General features: G+C 39.0%; 1 protein-coding gene across 10 annotated transcripts in view; it reads right to left on the minus strand.

The window, feature by feature from the left end:
* LOC138416346 (complement factor H-related protein 4-like) overlaps positions 1 to 20,372 on the minus strand; it is a 147,725-nt gene that overhangs the window by 34,382 nt on the left and 92,971 nt on the right. For all 10 annotated transcript variants that reach the window (XR_011247637.1, XR_011247635.1, XR_011247636.1 and 7 more), the window contains one exon: positions 904 to 1,086. Coding sequence is in view for 7 of the 10 variants with exons in the window: in XM_069545289.1 (XP_069401390.1) it covers positions 904 to 1,086 (183 nt within the window). In the remaining 3 variants the exon portion in view is untranslated. The remainder of the gene's footprint in view (positions 1 to 903; positions 1,087 to 20,372) is intronic.

A 20,372-nucleotide genomic window follows, 5' to 3' on the forward strand; every position in this document is an offset into this window, starting at 1 on the left:
AGACACTTTTCATAAAAGACTGTCAAAATGGAAAACTGTCATATATTAAAATAAAATAAGTTTGATATGTGCAACTTTTTTCATTTTGAGGGTTTAGTGCTTATAGCAAATATAGACACTGGAAAAAATACAATGCAAAAGTAGAAAGGGATATTATAAATACTCACTTTACTTAAAGTGACTATGTAAAATATCACTTCAAAAATATCACTGTGTAGTTTGGGGATGAATAAGACAAACTCATTCATTGTTCTTAGAAAATCTTCATAAACATCTATGTGTTGCTACAAGAAAAACCTTCAGCACAGCAGAATTTGCTCCTGTCTAGAAGTGTTTCTCTGTCTCCACTAACTAGATGTTTATGAAGATTTCCTAAGAATTTTTCACAAGGGTATCTATCCTAGAGATTCAAACATATGAATTATATATCATATTATTTGAAGTTTATGCACCATGGCCTCACGTCTTTGCTTAAAAACATAACTTTTAGGCTTAGGAGCAGAGACTCTGGCTTAAGAATCTCCTAAAATAAAAGCAGATGCAATCAGCATAAAGGTCTCAGCAGAAAATAAATGAATATATCCCGGGAGAGAGGTAAAGCTCTTGGCAAAATTAGCTTAGTCACAGGATGTTTTAAAGTGACAAATCATTGAACTAAATAGTACAATGATATTCCACTCCACTAGTAATTAATCATTAAAGGCAAAAAAAATACATATTTCAAAGCATTGTTATTGATTTTTTCAAGTACAGCCATGGAACCACAAAACACTTCATATGATCCTGCCCCAGTAAAAAAAAAAAAAAAGAAGAAGAAAGAAAAAAGGAAAAAATAACAAAGTTAAAGAATACATCTGTATAGTTATCATCAGGATAAGAATACTAAGATAATGAATTACTTACTAATACATACAGGTTGAGCTGACCATCCATCTTGCAGACATGTAATTAACCCTGATGTCTTACCATCTGCTGTTACATATCCTGGTTTACACTTATATTCTGTTTGTTTATTTAGGGGATACGTAAAGGTAGATTCAGACAAAAATCCATTCTCAATTCTTATTTCAGATTTTGAACATGTTTCTAAAAGGGAGAAAACATAAAAAAAAGGTAAGCATATATTTGATATACATTTCATAAGGACCCAAATAAGGTAATGATACAAAAAAGGGAAGTCGTTTATGACTATAAACCAAGAAAGCTTCTAATAATTTAAGGTCCTGTGTAAGAGGAAAAAAGAAGTATGAGTTTCCAAAGATATTAAACCAAAACACTTGATTTCTATTTTCTAGAGCAAAGCAAGATTTAAAATACTCTGAATCCCTTCTAGGAAATTTTTAGAAATCTGTTTGTCTAAAGGACCTGGAATCCCACAGCATGTCAGAAATCTTTTAGCAATGGGTTTCCTTTCCTGGGACTTGTTGAAAGTATTGTCTAGTCTGGATCTCTTACACAAGCCAGAACACAGATCAGGTGGTGATCACAGAATCTTCCACCATAGTTACCCCAGCCTTTGCCTCTGAGAATTTGAAATGCTGTCATCAAAACTGAGTGCTTAAAGCCATATCAGTACATGGAGTTCAATGAAGATGACAAAGATCAATACATCCATTCATTTTACTAAGAACAAAATGTTGATCCTTCAAACCATGAATAACTAAACTTGGGAAAGTACAATTCTGTCACCTAATAGATATCTTCATAGAATTCAGACAAGTTTTTTTATAGTAATTCACGGATAAAGAAGAAATCAAAAGAGAAAACTTTGAATATTTTGAATTGAATGAAAATAAAACCATGATAAGTTAAGTTTTACATGATTTATGAGATGACACAAAAGTGTGCTGAGGGGAATTTTAAAATTACATAGCAATAATAGTAATGATAAAGACTGAAAATCAATCATTGCTTTTCCTGAAAATAGAAAAGCAAACAAGCTCAGCACATATAATTTGGAAACACTGCAGTGACATTAGAAAGAGAGTGGATAGGCCACCTTGACCTCTCCTTCCCTCCACAGACACACTGAATTAACAGCTATGTGTGTATCAGCTCCTTCTATTCAAAATAGAAACAGTAGATGAGAAGTTCTGCATTCAAGGCAAGTGAGAAAGTGCCAAAATCCTAAGTGGGAGGGAAAACTAAGACACATTCCTGCAATAAAATCCGTGCAGCAGAGGACCATACAGTTTGAAGGGAACACTCAACTCCCAGCTTCTCCTGAAGGAGCAAAGAGTTTGATCCACCATCTAGGTCTCTGATTCTGCAAATGCTAGTCCAGGGTCCAGCTTCCAATTTACCTGCCTCTGGGAGGCCTAGGATTTCCAATCTCCTGGGATTATAGAAATGAAGTGGCAGTTATGAATCTGTACCAGCACTTCGCATAGGTCTTCCCCTAGCTTAATGAAGAGTGAGCAACTCCCAGTTTCTCCATGGAAGGAGTCAGATGGCACATCTGGACCTTCATCTTTTCCCGCTCTGCCTGAGGAGTTGGCTTCTAACTAACCTGTCCCTGAGAGCTGATGAAAACCAAAATTTGCATTTGTGCCTGGGCACTACAGAGAGCTAAATCATGGTGCAGAAGGCACAGAGTTTGAAGCAGCATGCAGGCATTAACCACAGCTCCTTTCCCCATGTCAGTGCAGAGTGAGCTATGTGATAAACTCCAATTGAATGTCCACCAAGTATTCTGACTTGTAGATCACTGCATACTCTCTACTCCTGGAGGAGGCTGACTATGAAAACAAGTTTGGATGAGCAGAGAGGTTAGAGAGGTAACCAAAATTCTGGCCAGGCTGATTGAAAAGGCTGAATTCTGGAAAGGCTCTACTTTTGAGGCCAATCTGTGAAGACTAAGACAAGCGGAGGTTTAGTCTAATGCACAGATATCAACAGAGAGAGTCAAGAAAAATGATCAACGGAGAAGTATGTTCAAATGAGAACAAGATATCCATTGCTTTTTATCCTGACCCAACAACAGAATCAACAACCGCCCAGAGCAATCCTGACTTGGAGTGAGGTGTGGGCTCTATACCATACTGAGATCCACGATGGCAGAAGAGTAGGTGCACGTGGAGGTCATCTCTCTCCACAGATACCTCAGGAATATACCTCCAGACACAGAAGATCTTGCAGAAGCCAGCTGAGAACCTGACCACGGGAAAAGAACATATAGAACCAGGCAACACTCAGCAGGACAAAGGAAGGAGGGCAAGAAAAGAGGAGAGTGAGTAGAACTGGATCTGCATCTGGGGTAACGAACAGAAGCAGGGACAGAGCTGCATGGAGGGCAAATGTTTGCGACAAAGGTGAAGCACTGAGACTGCTGGAGAGTGAAACAGGTGACCAGTGAGAGTCTCAATGGAATGAGGATCACACAGACAATCCTTGCCACAGCTGTACCTACACCAGACAGGGATGCAAGTCTCCTAGAAAGTACTTCAGGTTGGAGCTGGAATATAGAGATTGGAAAGCAATCCCAGGGCAAGGTCTACTGTTGACTGAAGGGAGATGGTGTGAGGGAACCTGAGAGAGGAGAGCATGCTTATGAAGGAAAGCCAGCTAACCTGGAGGCAGTGTGATACTGCTGAGTCACACACAGAGGATGGAGCCATCTCCATAGCCTCTCTCTCTGCACATATCAGCACCAGACAGCTGAAACAACACAGGGAGGGTGGCCTCTAAGGACCTGACGTGCAAAGCAACACAGAAGGACCCCAGCCAGGGTGATCTTTATGTCCCTGATGGGAAGAACAACAGACAATGACCCCAACTTGGGGGCCTGTAAGCGCCTGAAGGGGTCAAGCAACTGAGAAGGACTAGCCAAAGAGACCCTCTGATGGCCAGGTGCCAGAAGCTAGGAAACGACTCTAATAGGACCACCGCTTCTGCAGCTGAGTCAGTTGGTTTCCCTGCACGCTTGGCACTGCCAGGGTTCCCATAATTCAAGCAGCTGTGTCACCTCCATGCTCAATCCTCACTGGGAAGAGCTGTCAGAAGCTCAAAAAATCCCTATTAGTCACATACCACTGGTGACAATAGCCACAACTATGTATCTGGCATTGCCATGGTCCCCATTATCCAAGCTCCTGTGTCACTCCCTAGCTCAATCCCACAAGGACAGAGCAAGCAGAGGCTACAAAAATCCCTAAGGGCATCATATTTCCTGCTGTCCTAGCCAGAGGCTCCCCTTAGTACCTGGTACTGCCAGGGTCCCTGCAAACCAAGCAACTGCACCACCTCCACATTCTGTCCTCCCTGGGGCACACCCAAGTCCTCCAGGGGAGCCTCAGGAGTAAACTCCTGTGGACGACTCACATGCAAAGGTGGAGATAAAACCACAAGTGAAATCCAGGGGCAGGTGGCTAAGGAATAGAACCAAAACATTCCCATCAGTGGTACAAGCTGAAGATTAAATCCACATGATCAACTGGCAGACTTTGTATCTATGGAATATATAAAGGACAATGGGAGTTCCTGGACAAGAAAACACACTAGCACTGGCAGATGTTAGAGCAAGAACATGCAAGAGTAGGACCAGATGAGAGTCTGAGCTGTGGCCACAACAGGTAAGAGACCAGCCCAGAACTGGAGGGCATCCTAGGGAGGAGAGGTGGGCTGTGACTCACATTGAGGAAAAGGATGCTGACAGGTGTTCCAAGAAAAATATGTATTATTCTTATACTTTAATTTATTTAGAAGTTACTACTGGGTTTTTAAATTTTTACTTCTTTTTTGCTCTCTGTTGTTGTAGCTGTTGATTTTAATACTACAATTAAATCTATTTACACTTTTCAGAAATTTTTTTAAACACACATTTACTTTCCTTTAAATACTTCTGCCTCTACATTGGTCTTTTGTGGTTTTGAGGGTTATTTTCCTCTTTAATTTTCAGAGTTTTAAAAAAAAATTATTATCACTATTTTCCCACATATATTCTTTTGCTTGCTTTTCTTATTCTTTTTCTGTTGCTTGTTTTTCTTTAATATATTTAAAACTTCTTTATCTCCCTCTATTTAAATTTGCTTTTCTAGCATTTCTTTCTTCTTTTTTTTTCTTTTTCTTGCATTTCCTCACTATGTTTATTAGTCTGTTTTGCTTTAGTTGTTTTATTCCCCAGTTGACATATGGCTCTGAATTTCTTTTCCAGTTTATACTTTTAGTCAGATTAGTTAATAACTAATTGATATCATTCTTACTTTACTTTGCTCACTGGATCAATCTCTTCTACTTTTTTTTTCCCACTGTTTTGGTTTTGTTTATGTGTGTATATGTCTGTGTATATTTCCCACTTTTTTGTTAGTACTTGCCTGATTTTGTATCTGCCATTTGTCTGAGGTTTGTAGTTTGTTTCTTGTTTTAGTGTGTTTGTTTTATTCCCTTTAATGCCATTACAAACCACTTGTGGATTCTCACTTCCCTGGCCAGAGATCAGGCCCAGAACCTTTGAAGTGGGAGCGCTGACAAGAGTCTAGACTGCTGTAAAACTCCTAACCCCAGGGAGTATTTATTAGTGAGAATTCCCATAAAAGCCTCCACCTGTATACACCTGGCATCACTCAACTGCCAGCAGCACCCAGTGTAGGATGCCTCACCCCAAACAAAAACAAAAACAAAAACCAAGATAAAAACACAAACCCAGTCATCAGCAAACATGACATTCACTTCATACAGCCCTGCCCATCAGAGGGGAAAAAAAATGAAAACTTACCTCCTTTCACCAGAGTACAAACAAAAGTCACACCCAAAAGAAGCCTACACAAAACCAGTGACACAACCTTACACAGCAAGGGCAGAAACCAAAAGGAAGGAGGAACTCGACATGAAAGCCTGAGAAGAGGAGACATCAAATGTAATAATGAAAAAATGAAAAAAAAAGCAAAGGTAAAAAAATATTGCTCAAATGAAGGAACAAACTAGAAGCACACAAGACCTAAAAAAAATAAAATAAAATAAACCCTAAGAGGAAGTAGTTCAAATACCTGAAAAAAATTCAGAATAATGATGGTAAAGATGTTCCAAAACCTTGAAAACAGAATGCATAAAATGCCAAGAAGCAATCAACACAACTAACACAATTACCAAGGATATAGAAGAAATAAAGAATAAACAAACAAAGATGACTAACACAATTACTGAAATTAAAAATACTCTAAGGTAAGGTAAGGTGAAGTCGCTCAGTCGTGTCTGACTCTTTGCGACCCCTTCGACTGTAACCTACTAGGCTTTTCCGTCCATGGGATTCTCCAGGCAAGAATACTGGAGTGGATTGCCATTTCCTTCTCCAGGGGATCTTCCAGACCCAGGGATCAAACCCAGGCCTCCCACATTGGAGGCAGGTGCTTTTAACCTCTGAGCCACCAGGGAAGCCAAAAATACTCTAGAAGGAAACAATAAGAGACTAACTGAAGCAGAAGAATGGCACAATGAGCTGGAAGATAGAATGGTTGAAACAGTTACTGATGAGCAGAGTAAAGGAAAAAGAATGAAAATAAATGAGGAGAGCTTCAGAGACCTCTGGGACAGTATTAAACACACCAACATTTGAGCTATAGAGGTCCCAGAGGAAGAAGAGAAAAAGAAAGCCACTGAGCAATTATTTGAAGATACTATAGTTGAAAACCTTCCCAGCATGGGAAAGGAAATAGTCAATCAAGTTCAAGAAGCACAGAGAGTCCAATACAAGATAAATTCAGGCAGAAACATGTCAAGAAACATACTCACCAACAGAGATTAAACACAAGGAAAGAATATTAAAAGCAGCAAGGGAAAAGCCATTCAATTCACAGCTGATGTTTCAGCAGAAATCCTGCAGGCCAAAAAGGAATGGCAGGATATCTTTAAAGTGCTGAAAGGGGGAAATCTACAAGCAAGATTACTTTACCTGGCAAGGATTTCATTCAAAATTGATGGAAAAATTAAAACTTTACAGACAAGTGGTAGTTAAGAGAATTTAGCACCACCAAACCAGCTTTACAACATATATTAAAGAGACATATAGGCAATAAGCATAAGGCAAAGGAAAGACCTACAAAAAACTCAAAACAATTAAGAAAATGTTAATTGGGGAGCGGTCTTAAGATGGCAGAGGAATAGCATGGGAGATCACTTTCTCCCCCACATATTCATCAAAAGATATTTGAATGCTGAGAACTTCCCCAAAACAACTTCTGAACACTGGAGGAGGACACCAGGCACCCAGAAAGGTGGTCCGTTCTCTTCCAAAGGATGTAGGACAAAATGTAAAAGACAAAAAGAGAGACAAAAGAGTTAGGAACAGAGACCCTTCCTGGGGAGGGAGTTGTGAAGGGGGACAAGTTTCCAAACCCCAGGAAACCCTCTCACCAGTGGGTCTGTGGGGAATTTTGGAACCTCAGAGGGCAACATAAAGTGAAAGAAAGAAAGAAGGATGCTCAGTTGCGTCCGACTCTTTGCGACCCTATGAACTGTAGCCTACCAGGGTCCTCTGTCCATGGGATTTTCCAGGCAAGAATACTGGAGTGGGTTGCCATTTCCTTCTCCACGGGATGTTCCCTACCCAGGGATCGAACCCAGGTCTCCTGCATTGCGGGCAGATGCTTTAACATCTGAGGCACCAGGAAGAAGGCAACATAACAGGGAGGGGGAAAAACACACACACACACACAGAATACGTGCCTTAACCACAACTCCAAGTGGAGAAATATCTCAAACACTCACATCTGCCACCAGCAAGTGGGGGAGGCACTGTTGCATCACTTAGGGTTAAGGACCAGTCCTGAATGCCCTGAGGACAATCTGAAGGAGCTAACATGAGATAGCAGCACAAACTGTGGGACAGAGAGAGAGAGGGAAAAAGAAAGAGAGAGAGAGAGAGAGAGAGAGAGAGAGAAAAGCTCTAACTTAAGCCACATGCTGGCCCGCTCACAGAACAAAGGATTGAGCGAATGCCAAAGGAGAGCTAGAAGGCTGCAGACCAGCTCCTTCCCCGCCACCACCCCCCACAACCCCCTGCACCACTGGAAGCAGAGAGGCAGGCAGGTGACAGCCAGAGCCAGAAGGCAAGGGGCAATTTTGGCCCCAGAGACGGCATCCTCCACCAAACTGGGAGCAGGCTCCCACTTGCTAACCACGTCTTCCTGGGATATTGGTCGGTTGACATCTGCCAAGACGGTTGCAACCTGAGATCAGCCCCTCAGGGGAGACACACGGCACACCTGAGACAGTGCTCTTGCAGCGCACCCAGTAAACCAAGAGACTGGGACCAGAGAGGTGATAAGGCACACTGCACACCTGGGACGGTGTGCTTGCCAAGCACCTGGTTACCTGAGCTCCTCGGACCTGGGAAAGGCACAAAATGCAGGCCCAGCCGAGTCTATGCCTTTATGGAGAACCTGAACCTGAGCAACTTGGACCTGGGAAGTGCACGCAACCTAGGGCCTGCTTTGGAAACTTCCCCTTCCAAGCAACCTAGAGTCTGAGCAGTTAGACAGGGAAAGCGCAGGCACCATGAGCTAGGGCAACCCAGTGTGGTCCATACACTGTGAGCACTCCTCACACATGCCAGTGATGTTTGCAGTATTCGTCCCTCCCCACAGCACTACTGAACAAGTGAGCCTAAATAAGTGACCACCACGCCCCCTGGCGTCAGGGCAGAAATTAGACACCAAAGAGACGTGCAAACAGAGGAGGCCAAAATAAACAAATAACAGGGAAGTGCTCGCGAAGTGACAGGCACAACAGATTGAAACCCTGTAGTTAGCATTGACCAAGCACTGGAAGGGCCTGTAGACCTTGAAAGGAAGAGTAAGTTGGAACAAGGAACTATCTGAAACTGAACTGACCCCACACTGCCCTCAAGAGCTCCAGAGAAATTCCTAGATATATTTTTACTATTATCATTTTTTAATTTTTCAGTTCTTTATTATTCCTTTAATTTTCATTTTTATAACCTATTATTACCTTGCAAAAAAGACCCTATTTTGCAAAGCAAATTTCACATATGTATTTTTTATAATTTGTGATTGGTTTTGTATTTTTAATGTTGCATTTTTCAGAGTCTAACCTCTACTCTAGATTTTAAATCTTTGCTTTTTGTTATCGGTTATCAATTTTGTACCTTTAAGAATCTAATCTTCAGTACACATTTTTACTTATGGGTGTGATTACTGGTTTGATTGCTCTCTCCCCTTTTGACTCTCCCTCTTCTCACCCAGGTCACCTCTACCTCCTCCCTCCCCATATGCTTCTCTACTTAACTGTGAATCTCTCTGGGTGTTCTGGGCTATGGAGAACACTTAGGGAACTGATTACTGGCTAGATTGGTCTCTCCCTTTTTGACTGCCCTTCTTCTCCTCATGGTCACCTCTATCTCTCTTCTCCCTCTTCTATACTCTATTTAATTGTGTGAACCTCTCTGGGTGTTCCAGACTGTGGACAGCACATAGGGAATTGATTATTGGCTAAATTGCTCTCTCCCCTTTGGATTCCCCTCTTCACCTCCTGGTCACTTCTGTCTTCCTCCTCCCTCTTCTCTTCTCCATGTTACTCTGTGAACCTTTCTGGGTGCCCCTCACTGTGGAGATCCTTTTCACCATTTATCTAGATGTTTTATCAGCAGTGCTGAATGGATGGAGAAGTCTTGAGGCTACTGTAAGATTAAGACTGAAAGCATGAGGTAAGAGACATATATCCCAAACTTGAGAACACCAGACAACTCCTGACTCCAGGGAAGATTAATTGACAAGAGCACATCCCAAACCCTGCATACCTACACTGAAACCAAGTTCCACCCAAGAGCCAACAAGTTCCAGAGCAAGACATACCATGCTAATTCTTCAGCAACACAGGAACATAGCCTTGAGCCTCAAAATACAGGCTGTTCAAAGTCACACCAAACCAACAGACACCTCAAAACTCACTACTGGGCACTTCATGGCACTCAGAGAGAAGAGATTCAGCTCCACCCACCCGAACATGGACTCAAGCTTCCATAACCAGGAAACCTTGACAAGCCAAACGTCCAACCACACCCACAGGGAGCAACCTTCCTTTATTTTTAGTCAACAATAAAGAGGAACCACAAACTTCCAGCATACAGAAAGGCCACCCCAAACAGAACAATCTAAATAAAATGAAAAGGCAGAGAAATATTCAGAAGGTAAAGGAACAGAATAAATCCCCAACAAACCAAACACAAGAGGAAGAGATAGGGAGTCTACCTCAAAAAGAATTCAGAATAATGACAGTAAAGATGATCCAAAATCTTGAAAACAAAATGAAGTTACAGATAAATAGACTAGAAACGAGGATTGAGAAGATGCAAGAATGTTTAACAAGGACCTAGAAGAGATAAAAAAGAATCAATCAATAATGAATACTCAATAAATAAGATCAAAAGAACTCTGGTGGGAACCAACAGTAGAATAACTGAAGCAGAGGATAGGATAAGTGAGGTAGAAGATAGAATGGTGGAAATAAATGAAGCAGACGGGGGAAAAAAAAAAAGAATTTTAAAAAATGAGGACAACATCAGAGACCTCTGGGACAATGTTAAATGTCCCAACATTTGAGTCATAAGGGTCCCAGAAGACAAAAAGAAAGGCCATGAGAAAATACTTGAGGAGATAATAGTTGAAAACGTCCTCAAAATATGGAAAGAAATAGCCACCCAAGTCCAAGAAAGCCAAAGGCTCCAAAACAGGATAAACCCAAGGTGAAACACCCCAAGACACATATTAATCAAATTAACCAAGATCAAACACGAAGAGCAAATATTAAAAGCAGCAAGGGAAAACCAACAAATAACACACAAGGGGATTCCCATAAGGATAACAGCTGATCTCTCTACAGAAACTCTTCAGGCCAGAAGGGATTGGCAGGGCATACTTTTAAAGATGAAAAAGAAAAGCCTACAACCCACATTACTATACCCAGTAAGGACCTCATTCAGATATGAAGGAGAAATGAAAAGCTTTATAGACAAACAAAAGCTGAGAGAATTCATCACCACCAAACCAGCACTTCAACAAATGATAGAGGAACTTCTCTAGACAGGTAACAAAGAAAAGGTTTATAAGTAAGTAAGTGTTAGTCACTCAGTTATGCCCGACTCTTTCTGACCCCAAGAATGGCAGCCCACCAGGCTCCTGTGTCCATGAGATTTTCCAGGTAAGGATACTGGAGTAGTTTGCCATGTCCATCTCCAGGGGATCTTCCCAAACAAGGGATCGAACCCGGATCTCCTGCATTGCATCCAGATTCTTTACCAGTTGAGTTACAAGGGAAGCTATTAAGGTTTATTAACTTGAATCCAAAACAACAAAATAAATAGCAATGGAATCATACTTAACAATAATTACCCGAAAATGTAAATGGGTTGAATGCCCCAACCAAAGAACAAAGACTGGCAGAATGGATACAAAAACAAGACCCCTATATATGCTGCCTACAAGGGACCCACCTCAAAACAAGGGACACATACAGACTGAAAGTAGAGGGTTGGAAAAATATATTTCAAGCAAATGCAGACCAAAAAAAGCAGGAGGAGCAATACTCATATCAGACAAAATAGACTTTGAAATAAAGGCCATGAGAAATTACAAAGAAAGACACTAAATAATGATCAAAGGATCAATCCAAGAAGAATATATAACAATTATAAATATATATGCACCCAACATAAGCACACCACAATATGCAAGGCAAATGCTAACAAGTGTGAAAGGGGAAATTAACAGTAACACAATAATAGTGGGAGACTTTAATATACCACTCACACCTATGGATAGATCAACTAAACAGAAAATTAGGAAGGAAACATAAATGATAAATGATACAATGGACTAGATAGACATAATGAATATCTATATGATATTTCACCCCCAAACAATGCATTTCACCTTTTTCTCAACAGCTTTTTGAACCTTATACAGGATAGATCACATACTGGGCTAAATCTAGCCTTAGTAAATTCAAAAAATTGAAATTATTCCAAGCCTCTTTTCTAATCCCAATGCAGTAAGATTAGATGTCAACTACAGGGAAAAAAAAAAAAAAACTATTAAAAATACAAATATATGGAGTCTAAACAGCATGCTTCTGAATAACCAACCAATCACGGAAGAAATTTAAAATGAAATCAAAATATCCATAGAAATGAATGAAAATGAAAACACAGCAACACAAAACCTAAGGGATTCAGTAAAAGCAGTGCTAACGGGAAGATTCATAGCATTACAAACTTACCTCAAGAAACAAGAGAAAAATCAAATAAATAACCTAACTGTACACCTAAAGCAACTAGAAAAAGAAATGAAGAACCCTAGGGTTAGTAGAAGGAAAGAACTCATAAAAATTAGGGCAGAAGTAATTGAAAAATAAACAAAGGAGACTATAGCAAAAATCAACATAACTAAAAGCTGGTTCTTTGAGAAGATAAATAAAATAGAAAAACCATTAGCCAGACTCATCAAGAAACAAAGGGAGAAAAATCAAATCAACAGAATTAGAAATGAAAATGGAGAAATCACAACAGACAACACAGAAATACAAAGGATCATAAGAGATTACTATCAGCAATATTATGACAATAAAATGGACCACTTGGAAGACATGGATGAATTCTTAAAAAAGTCTGACCTTCCAAAACTGAACCAGGAAGAAAGATAAAATCTTAACAGACCCATCACATGCACAGAAACGAAACTGTAATCAGTAATCTTCCAGTAAACAAAAGCCCAAGACCAGATGGCTTCCCAGCGGAATTCTACCAAGAATTTAGAGACCTAACACGTATCCTACTCAAATCATTCCAGGAAATTGTAGAGAAAGGTAAATTGCCAAACTCATTTTTTGAGGCCACCATCACCCTAATACCAAAACCAGGCAAAGATGCCACAAAAAACGAAAACTACAGATCAATATCACTGACGAACATAGATGCAAAAATCCTTAAAAAAAATTCTAGGAAATAAAATCCAACAACATATTAAAAAAATCATACATCATGACCAAGTGGGCTTTATCCCCGGGATGCAAGGATTCTTCAATATTCACAATTCAATCAATGTGATACACAATATTAACAAATTAAAAGATAAAAACCATATAATTATCTCAATATATGCAGAGAAATCTTTGACAAAATTCAACATTCATTTATGATAAAAAAAAAAAAACCCTCCAGAAAGCATGCATAGAAGGAACATAACTCAGAATGATAAAGGCCATATATGATAAACCCACAGCAAACATTACCCTCAAAGGTGAAAACTTGAAAGTATTTTCCCTAAAGTCAGGAACAAGAGAAAGGTGCCCACTCTCACTACCACTATTCAACATAATTTTGGAAGTTTTAGCCATAGAAATCAGAGGAGAAAACAGAAATAAATGGAATCCAGATCGGGAAAAAGTAGTAAACCTCTCACTATTTGCAGATGACATGATCCTCTACATAGAAAACCCTAAAGACACTACTGGAAAATTACTAGAGCTAGTCAATGAATATAGTAAAGTTGCAGGATATAAAATTAACACACAGAAATCCCTTGCATTCCTATACACTGACAATCAGAAAACAGAAAGAGAAATTAAGGAAACAATTCCATTCACAAGTGCAATGAAAATAATAAAATAGTTAGGAATAAATCTTCCTAAAGAAACAAAAGACATATATATATATAGAAAATATAAAACATTGATGAAAAACTCAAAGAACACAAATCGATATAGAAATATACCCTGTACATGGATCAAAAGTATCAATATAGTGAAAATGAGTATACTACAAAAAGCAATCTATAGATTCAAAGCAATTCCTATCAAGCTACTAATGGCACTTTTCAGAGAACTAGAATAAATAAATTCACAATTTAGTATGGAAATACAAAAAAAACTCCAAGAGCCAAAGCAATTTTGAGAAAGAAGAATGGAACTGGAGGAATCAACCTACCTGACTTTAGACTATATTACAAAGCTACAGTCCATAAGACAGCATAGTACTGGCACAATGCCAAAAACATAGATCAATGGAACAAGATAGAAAGCCCAGAGATAAACCCACGCACCTATGGAAACCTTATCTTTGACAAAGGAGGCAAGAATATACAATGGAGAGAAGACAATCTCTTTAACAAGTGGTGCTGGGAAAACTGGTCAACCACTTGTAAAAGAATGAAACTAGAACACTTTCTAACACCATACACAAAAATAAACTCAAAATGGATTAAAGATCTAAATGTAAGACCAGAAACTATAAAACTCCTAGAGGAAAACATGGGCAAAACACACTCTGACATAAATCATAGCAAGATCCCCTATGACCCACCTCCCAGAGTAATGGAAATAGAAGCAAAAATAAACAAATGGGACCTAATTAAACTTAAAAGCTTCTGGACAACGAAGGAAACTATAAGTAAGTTGAAAAGATAGCCTTCAGAATGGGAGAAAATAATAGCACATGAAGCACCTGACAAGGAATACTCTCCAAACTATACAAGCAGTTCATGCAGATCAATTTACAGAAAAACAAATGACCCAATCAAAAAATGGGTCAAAGAACTAACAGACATTTCTCCAAAAAGACATACAGATGGCTAACAGACACATGAAAAGATGTTCAACACTACTCATTATCAGAGAAATGCAAATTAAAATCACAATGAGGTACCATCTCATGCTGGTCAGAAAGGCTGCCATCAAAAAGTCTACAAACAATAGATGCTGGAGAGTATGGAGAAAAGGGAACCTTCTCACACTGCTTGTGGGAATGTAAACTAGTACAGCCACTATGGAGAACAGTGTGGAGATTCCTTAAAAAACTGGAAATAGAACTGCCATATGATCCAGCAATCCCACCGCCGGGCATACACACTGAAGAATCCATAATTGAAAGAGACACATGTACCCCATTGTTCATCGTAGCACTGTTTACAACAGCTAAGACATGAAAGCAACACAGATGCCCACTGGCAAATTAATGGATAAGAAAGCTGTGGTATGTATACACAATAGAATACTACTCAGTGATTAAAAATGCATTTGAATCAGTTCTAATGAGGTGGATGGAAATGGAGCCTATTGTACAGAGTGAAGTAAGTCAGAAAGAAAACACCAGTACAGTATATTAAGGCATATGTATAGAATTTAGAAATATGTTAATGATGATCCTAAATGTGAGACAGCAAAAGAGATAGGAGGTAAACCACAGACTTTTGAACTCTGTGGGAGGAGGCAAGGGTGGGATGATTTGAGAGAATAGCACTGGAACATGTATATTATCATATGTGAAATAGATTGCCAGTCCAGGTTCGATGCATGAGACAAGGGCCTCAGGGCCAGTGCACTGGGATGACTTTGAGTGATGGGATGGGGAGGGAGGTGGGAGGTGGCTTCAGAATGGGAGACACATGTACACTCTTGGCTGATTCATGTCAACATATGGCAAAAACCACTACAATATTGTAAATTAATTAGCCTCCAATTAAAATAAATTAATTAATTTAAAAAATGCTGTAGGAACATGCAGCATTAGAGTATAATAGTAAAATGCTAATAGTAACATATAAATAATTACTTTAAATGTAAATGGATTAAACTCTCCAACTGAAAGACACAGATTGGCTGAATGGATAGAAAACAAGACCCATATATAGGCTGTCTACAAGAGACCTGCTTCAGACCTAGAGACACATACAGACTGAAACTAAAAGGATGGAAAATATATTCCATGCACGTGGAAATGAAAAGGAAGTTGGAGAGGCAATTCTCATTTCTGACCAAATTGACTTTAAAATGAATATTATACAAGATAAAGAAGGGACATTACATAATGATCAAGGAATCAATCCCCAAAGAAGACAAAATTCTAAACATCTATGGACCCAGCATAGAAGCACCTCAGTTATAAGTCAAATACTAACAAACATAGAAAGGGAAATTGACAGCACACAATAATGGTAAGGGATGTTAACATCCCAGTTATACCAATGGGCAGATCATCAAAACAGAAAATTAATAAGGAAACACAAACCTTAAATGAAACATTAGACCAAAGGGACCTAATTGATACCTTCAGCATTTTCCACACAAATCCAAAAGAAGACACTTTCTTCTCAAGTGTGCTTGGAATATTTTCCAGGATAGACTATCAGATCAGATCAGTCGCTCAGTCATGTCCGACTCTTTGCAACCCCATGCACTGCAGCATGCCAGGCCTCCCTGTCCATCACCATCTACCAGAGTTCACTCAAAGTCACATCCATCGAGTTGGTGATGCCATCCAGCCATCTCATCCTCTGTCATCCCCTTCTCCTCCTGCCCCCAATCCTCCCAGCATCAGAGTCTTTTCCAATGAGTCAACTCTTCACTTGAGGTGGCCCAAGTAATGAAGTTTCAGCTTTAGCATCATTCCTTCCAAAGAAATCCCAGGGTTGATCTCCTTCAGAATGGACTGGATCTCCTTGCAGTCCAAGGGACTCTCAAGAGTCTTCTCCAACACCACAGTTCAAAAGCATCAATTCTTCAGCGCTCAGCCTTCTTCAGAGTCCAAATCTCACATCCATACATGACCACTGGAAAAATCATAGCCTTGACTTGACAGACCTTTGTTGGCAAAGTAATGTCTCTGCTTTTCAATATGCTACCTAGGTTGGTCATAACTTTCCTTCCAAGGAGTAATTGTCTTTTAATTTCATGGCTGCAATCACCATCTGCAGTGATTTTGGAGCCCCTCAAAGTAGAGTCTGACACTGTTTCCACTGTTTCCCCATCTATTTCTCATGAAGTGATGGGACCAGATGCCATGATCTTTGTTTTCTGAATGTTGAGCTTTAAGCCAACTTTTCACTCTCCTCTTCCACTTTCATCAAGAGGCTTTTTAGCTCCTCTTCAATTTCTGCCATAAGGTGGTGTCATCTGCATATCTGAGGTGATTGATATTTCTCCCGGCAATCTTAATTCCAGCGTGTGTTCTTCCAGCCCAGCGTTTCTCATGATGTAATCTGCATATAAGTTAAATAAGCAGGGTGACAATATACAGCCTTGATGTACAACTTTTCCTATTTGGAAACAGTCTGTTGTTCCATGTCCAGTTCTAACTTTCACTTCCTGACCTGCATATAGGTTTCTCAAGAGGAAGGTCAGGTAGTCTGGTATTCCTATCTCTTTCAGAATTTTCCACGGTTTATTGTGATCCTCACAGTCAAAGGCTTTGGCATAGTCAATAAAGCAGAAATAGATGTTTTTCTGGAACTCTCGCTTTTTCCATGATCCAGCACATGTTGGCAATTTGATCTCTGGTTCCTCTGCCTTTTCTAAAACGAGCTTGAACATCTGGACGTTCATGGTTCACATATTGCTGAAGCCTGGCTTGGATAATTTTGAGCATTACTTTACTAGCATGTGAGATGAGTGCAATTGTGTGGTAGTTTGAACGTTTTTTGGCATTGCCTTTCTTTGGAATTGGAATGAATTCTAACCTTTTCCAGCCCTGTGGCCACTGCTGAGTTTTCCAAATTTGCTGGCATATTGAGTGCAGCACTTTCACAGCATCATCTTTCAGGATTTGAAATAGCTCAACTGGAATTCCATCATCTCCACTGTAAAGGAGCAATATTACATAGGAACCTAGAATGTCAGGTCCATGAATCAAGGCAAATTGGAAGTGGCCAAACAGGAGATGGCAAGAGTGAACATCGACATTATAGGAATCAGCGAACTAAAATGGACTGGATTGGATGAATTTAACTCAGATGACCATTATATCTACTACTGCGGGCAGGAATCTCTTAGAAGAAATGGAGTAGCCAACATGGTTAACAAAAGAGTTAACCAAATGGTTAACCAAAATGCAGTACTTGGATGTAATCTCAAATATGACAGAATGATCTCCGTTCATTCCAAGGCAAACCATTCAAATCACGGTAATCCAAGTCTATGCCCCAACCAATAACGCTGAAGAAGCTGAAGTGGAATGGTTTTATGAAGACCTACACAACCTTATAGAATGAACACCCAAGAAAAAGAGGATAGACTATATTTGGGCCAAAAATCAAACCTCAGTAAATGATTAAACATTGAAATTCTATGAATTTTTTCTGACCACAATACTATGAGACTAGTTATCAATTACAGTAAAAAACACAAACACTTGGAGATTAAACAATATACTTTTACATAATGAAGAGGTAAGTGAAGAAATCAATAGGGAAAACAAAGAATTCTTGAAACAAGTGACAATGAAAACATGACAACTCAAAACCTATGGAATGCAATAAAACAGTTCTAAGAGGGATGTTTATGGCCAAAAAAAAAAAAAATCAAATAGACAACCTAACTTTACACCTAAAACAACTGGATAAAGAAGGACATAAAAAAAAATTAGTAGAAGGAAAGAAATCCTACAGATCAGATCAGAAATAAATGAAAAAGAAATGAAGGAACAATGGTAAAGATTAATAAAACTAGAAGGTGCTTCTTTGAGAAGATAAACAAAATTGTCAATTAGTCAAATCCATCAAGAAAAAAGGGGAGAAAAATCAAATCCACAAAATTAGGAATGAGAAAGGAGAGGGTAACAGACAACACAGAAATACAAAGGATTAATAAAACGGACAACATCTATTCTTAGAAAAGTTCAATCTACCAAGACTGAACCAGGAAGAAATAGAAATTATGAACAAGCCAATTACATGCACTGAAATTGAAAATGTGATTTTAAAAACTCCCAGAAAATTGAAGCACAGGGCCGGATAGTTTCACAGGTGAATTCTCTCAAACATTTAGAGAAGAGCTAATTCCCATTCTTATCAAACTCTTTTAAAAAACTGCAGAGGAAGGATCGCTTCCAAACTCATTCTACAAGGCCATCATCACCCTAATACCAAAACCAGACAAAGATAAAATAAAAAAGAAAATTACAGGCCAATATCATTGATGAAAATGGATGGAAAAATCCTCAGCAAAACTCTAGCAAACAGAATTCAAAAATACATTAAAAAGATAGCACACTATGATCAAGTTGGGTTAATCCCAAGGATGCAAGCATTCTTCAATATACTTGTGTATATCCATCAATGTGATATACCATATTAATAAATTGCAAGATAAAACCATATGGCCATCTCAATAGAGGCAGAAAAAGCTTTTGAAAAATTTCAGTACCCATTTATGATAAATACTCTTCAAAACATGAGCAAAGAAGGAACCTACCTCAGCATAATAAAGGCCATATATGAGAAACCCAGAACAAACATTATTCTCAAAGGTGAAAAACTGAAAGCATTCCCTCTGAGATTAGGAAAAGACAAGGGGGCCCACTCTCACCACTATTAGACAACATTATTTGGAAGCCCTTGCAACAGCAATCACAGAAAAAAAAATAAAAATAAAAGGAATCCAGATTGGAAAAGAAGAAGCAAAACTCTCATTGTTTGCAGACAGACAATACTATACATAGAAAATCCTAAAGATATATTCAGAAAAGTGCTAGAGGTAATCAGCGAATTTAGCAAACTGACAGCATAGAAAATGAATACAGAGAAATCACTTGCATTCCTCTGTACTAACAATGAAACATCAGAAAGAGAAATTTAAGGTATCAATACCATTTACCATTGCAACAAAAAGGATAAAATGCCTAGGGAAAAAACCTAAGGAGACATAAGAGCTATATACAGAAAAGTACAAGACATTGAGGAAAGAAATCAAAGACAACATAAACAGATGGAGAGATATTCCGTGTTCCTGAGTTAGAAGAATCAACATTATGAAAATGACTATACTACCAAATATAATCGGAAGATTCAATGCAATCTGTATCAAAATACCAATGCTATTTTTCACAGAACTAGAACAAAAAGTCACAATTCATATGGAAACACAAAAGACCTGACTAGCCAAAGCAATCTTGAGAAAGAAAAATGGAGCTAGAGGAATCAGCCTTCCTGACTTCAGACTGACTACAAAGCTATAGGTATCCAGACAGTATGGTACTGGCAGAAAAACAGAAATATAGACCAATGGAACAAGATAGAAAGCCCAGAGATTAACCCATACACCTACGAATAACTTATGTTTGACAAAAGAGGCAAGAATATACCATGGGGCAAATAGAGGGTCTTTCATAAGTGCTGCTGGGAAAACTTTGACAGCTACATGGAAATGAATGAAATTAGACTACTTTCTAACACCATACACAAAGATAAACTCAAAATGGATGGAAAACACAGGCAGAACACCCTTTGTCATAAATCACAGCAAGATCCTCTATGACCCACCTCCTAGAGTAATGGAATAAAAACAAAGATAATCAAGTGGGACGTAATTAAACTTAAAAGCTTCTCCACAGCAAAGGAAACTATGAATAAGGTGAAAAGACAATGCTCAGAATG

Source organism: Ovis canadensis, chromosome 12 (genome assembly GCF_042477335.2).
Source record: "Ovis canadensis isolate MfBH-ARS-UI-01 breed Bighorn chromosome 12, ARS-UI_OviCan_v2, whole genome shotgun sequence".
NCBI classification, from domain to species: domain Eukaryota; kingdom Metazoa; phylum Chordata; class Mammalia; order Artiodactyla; family Bovidae; genus Ovis; species Ovis canadensis.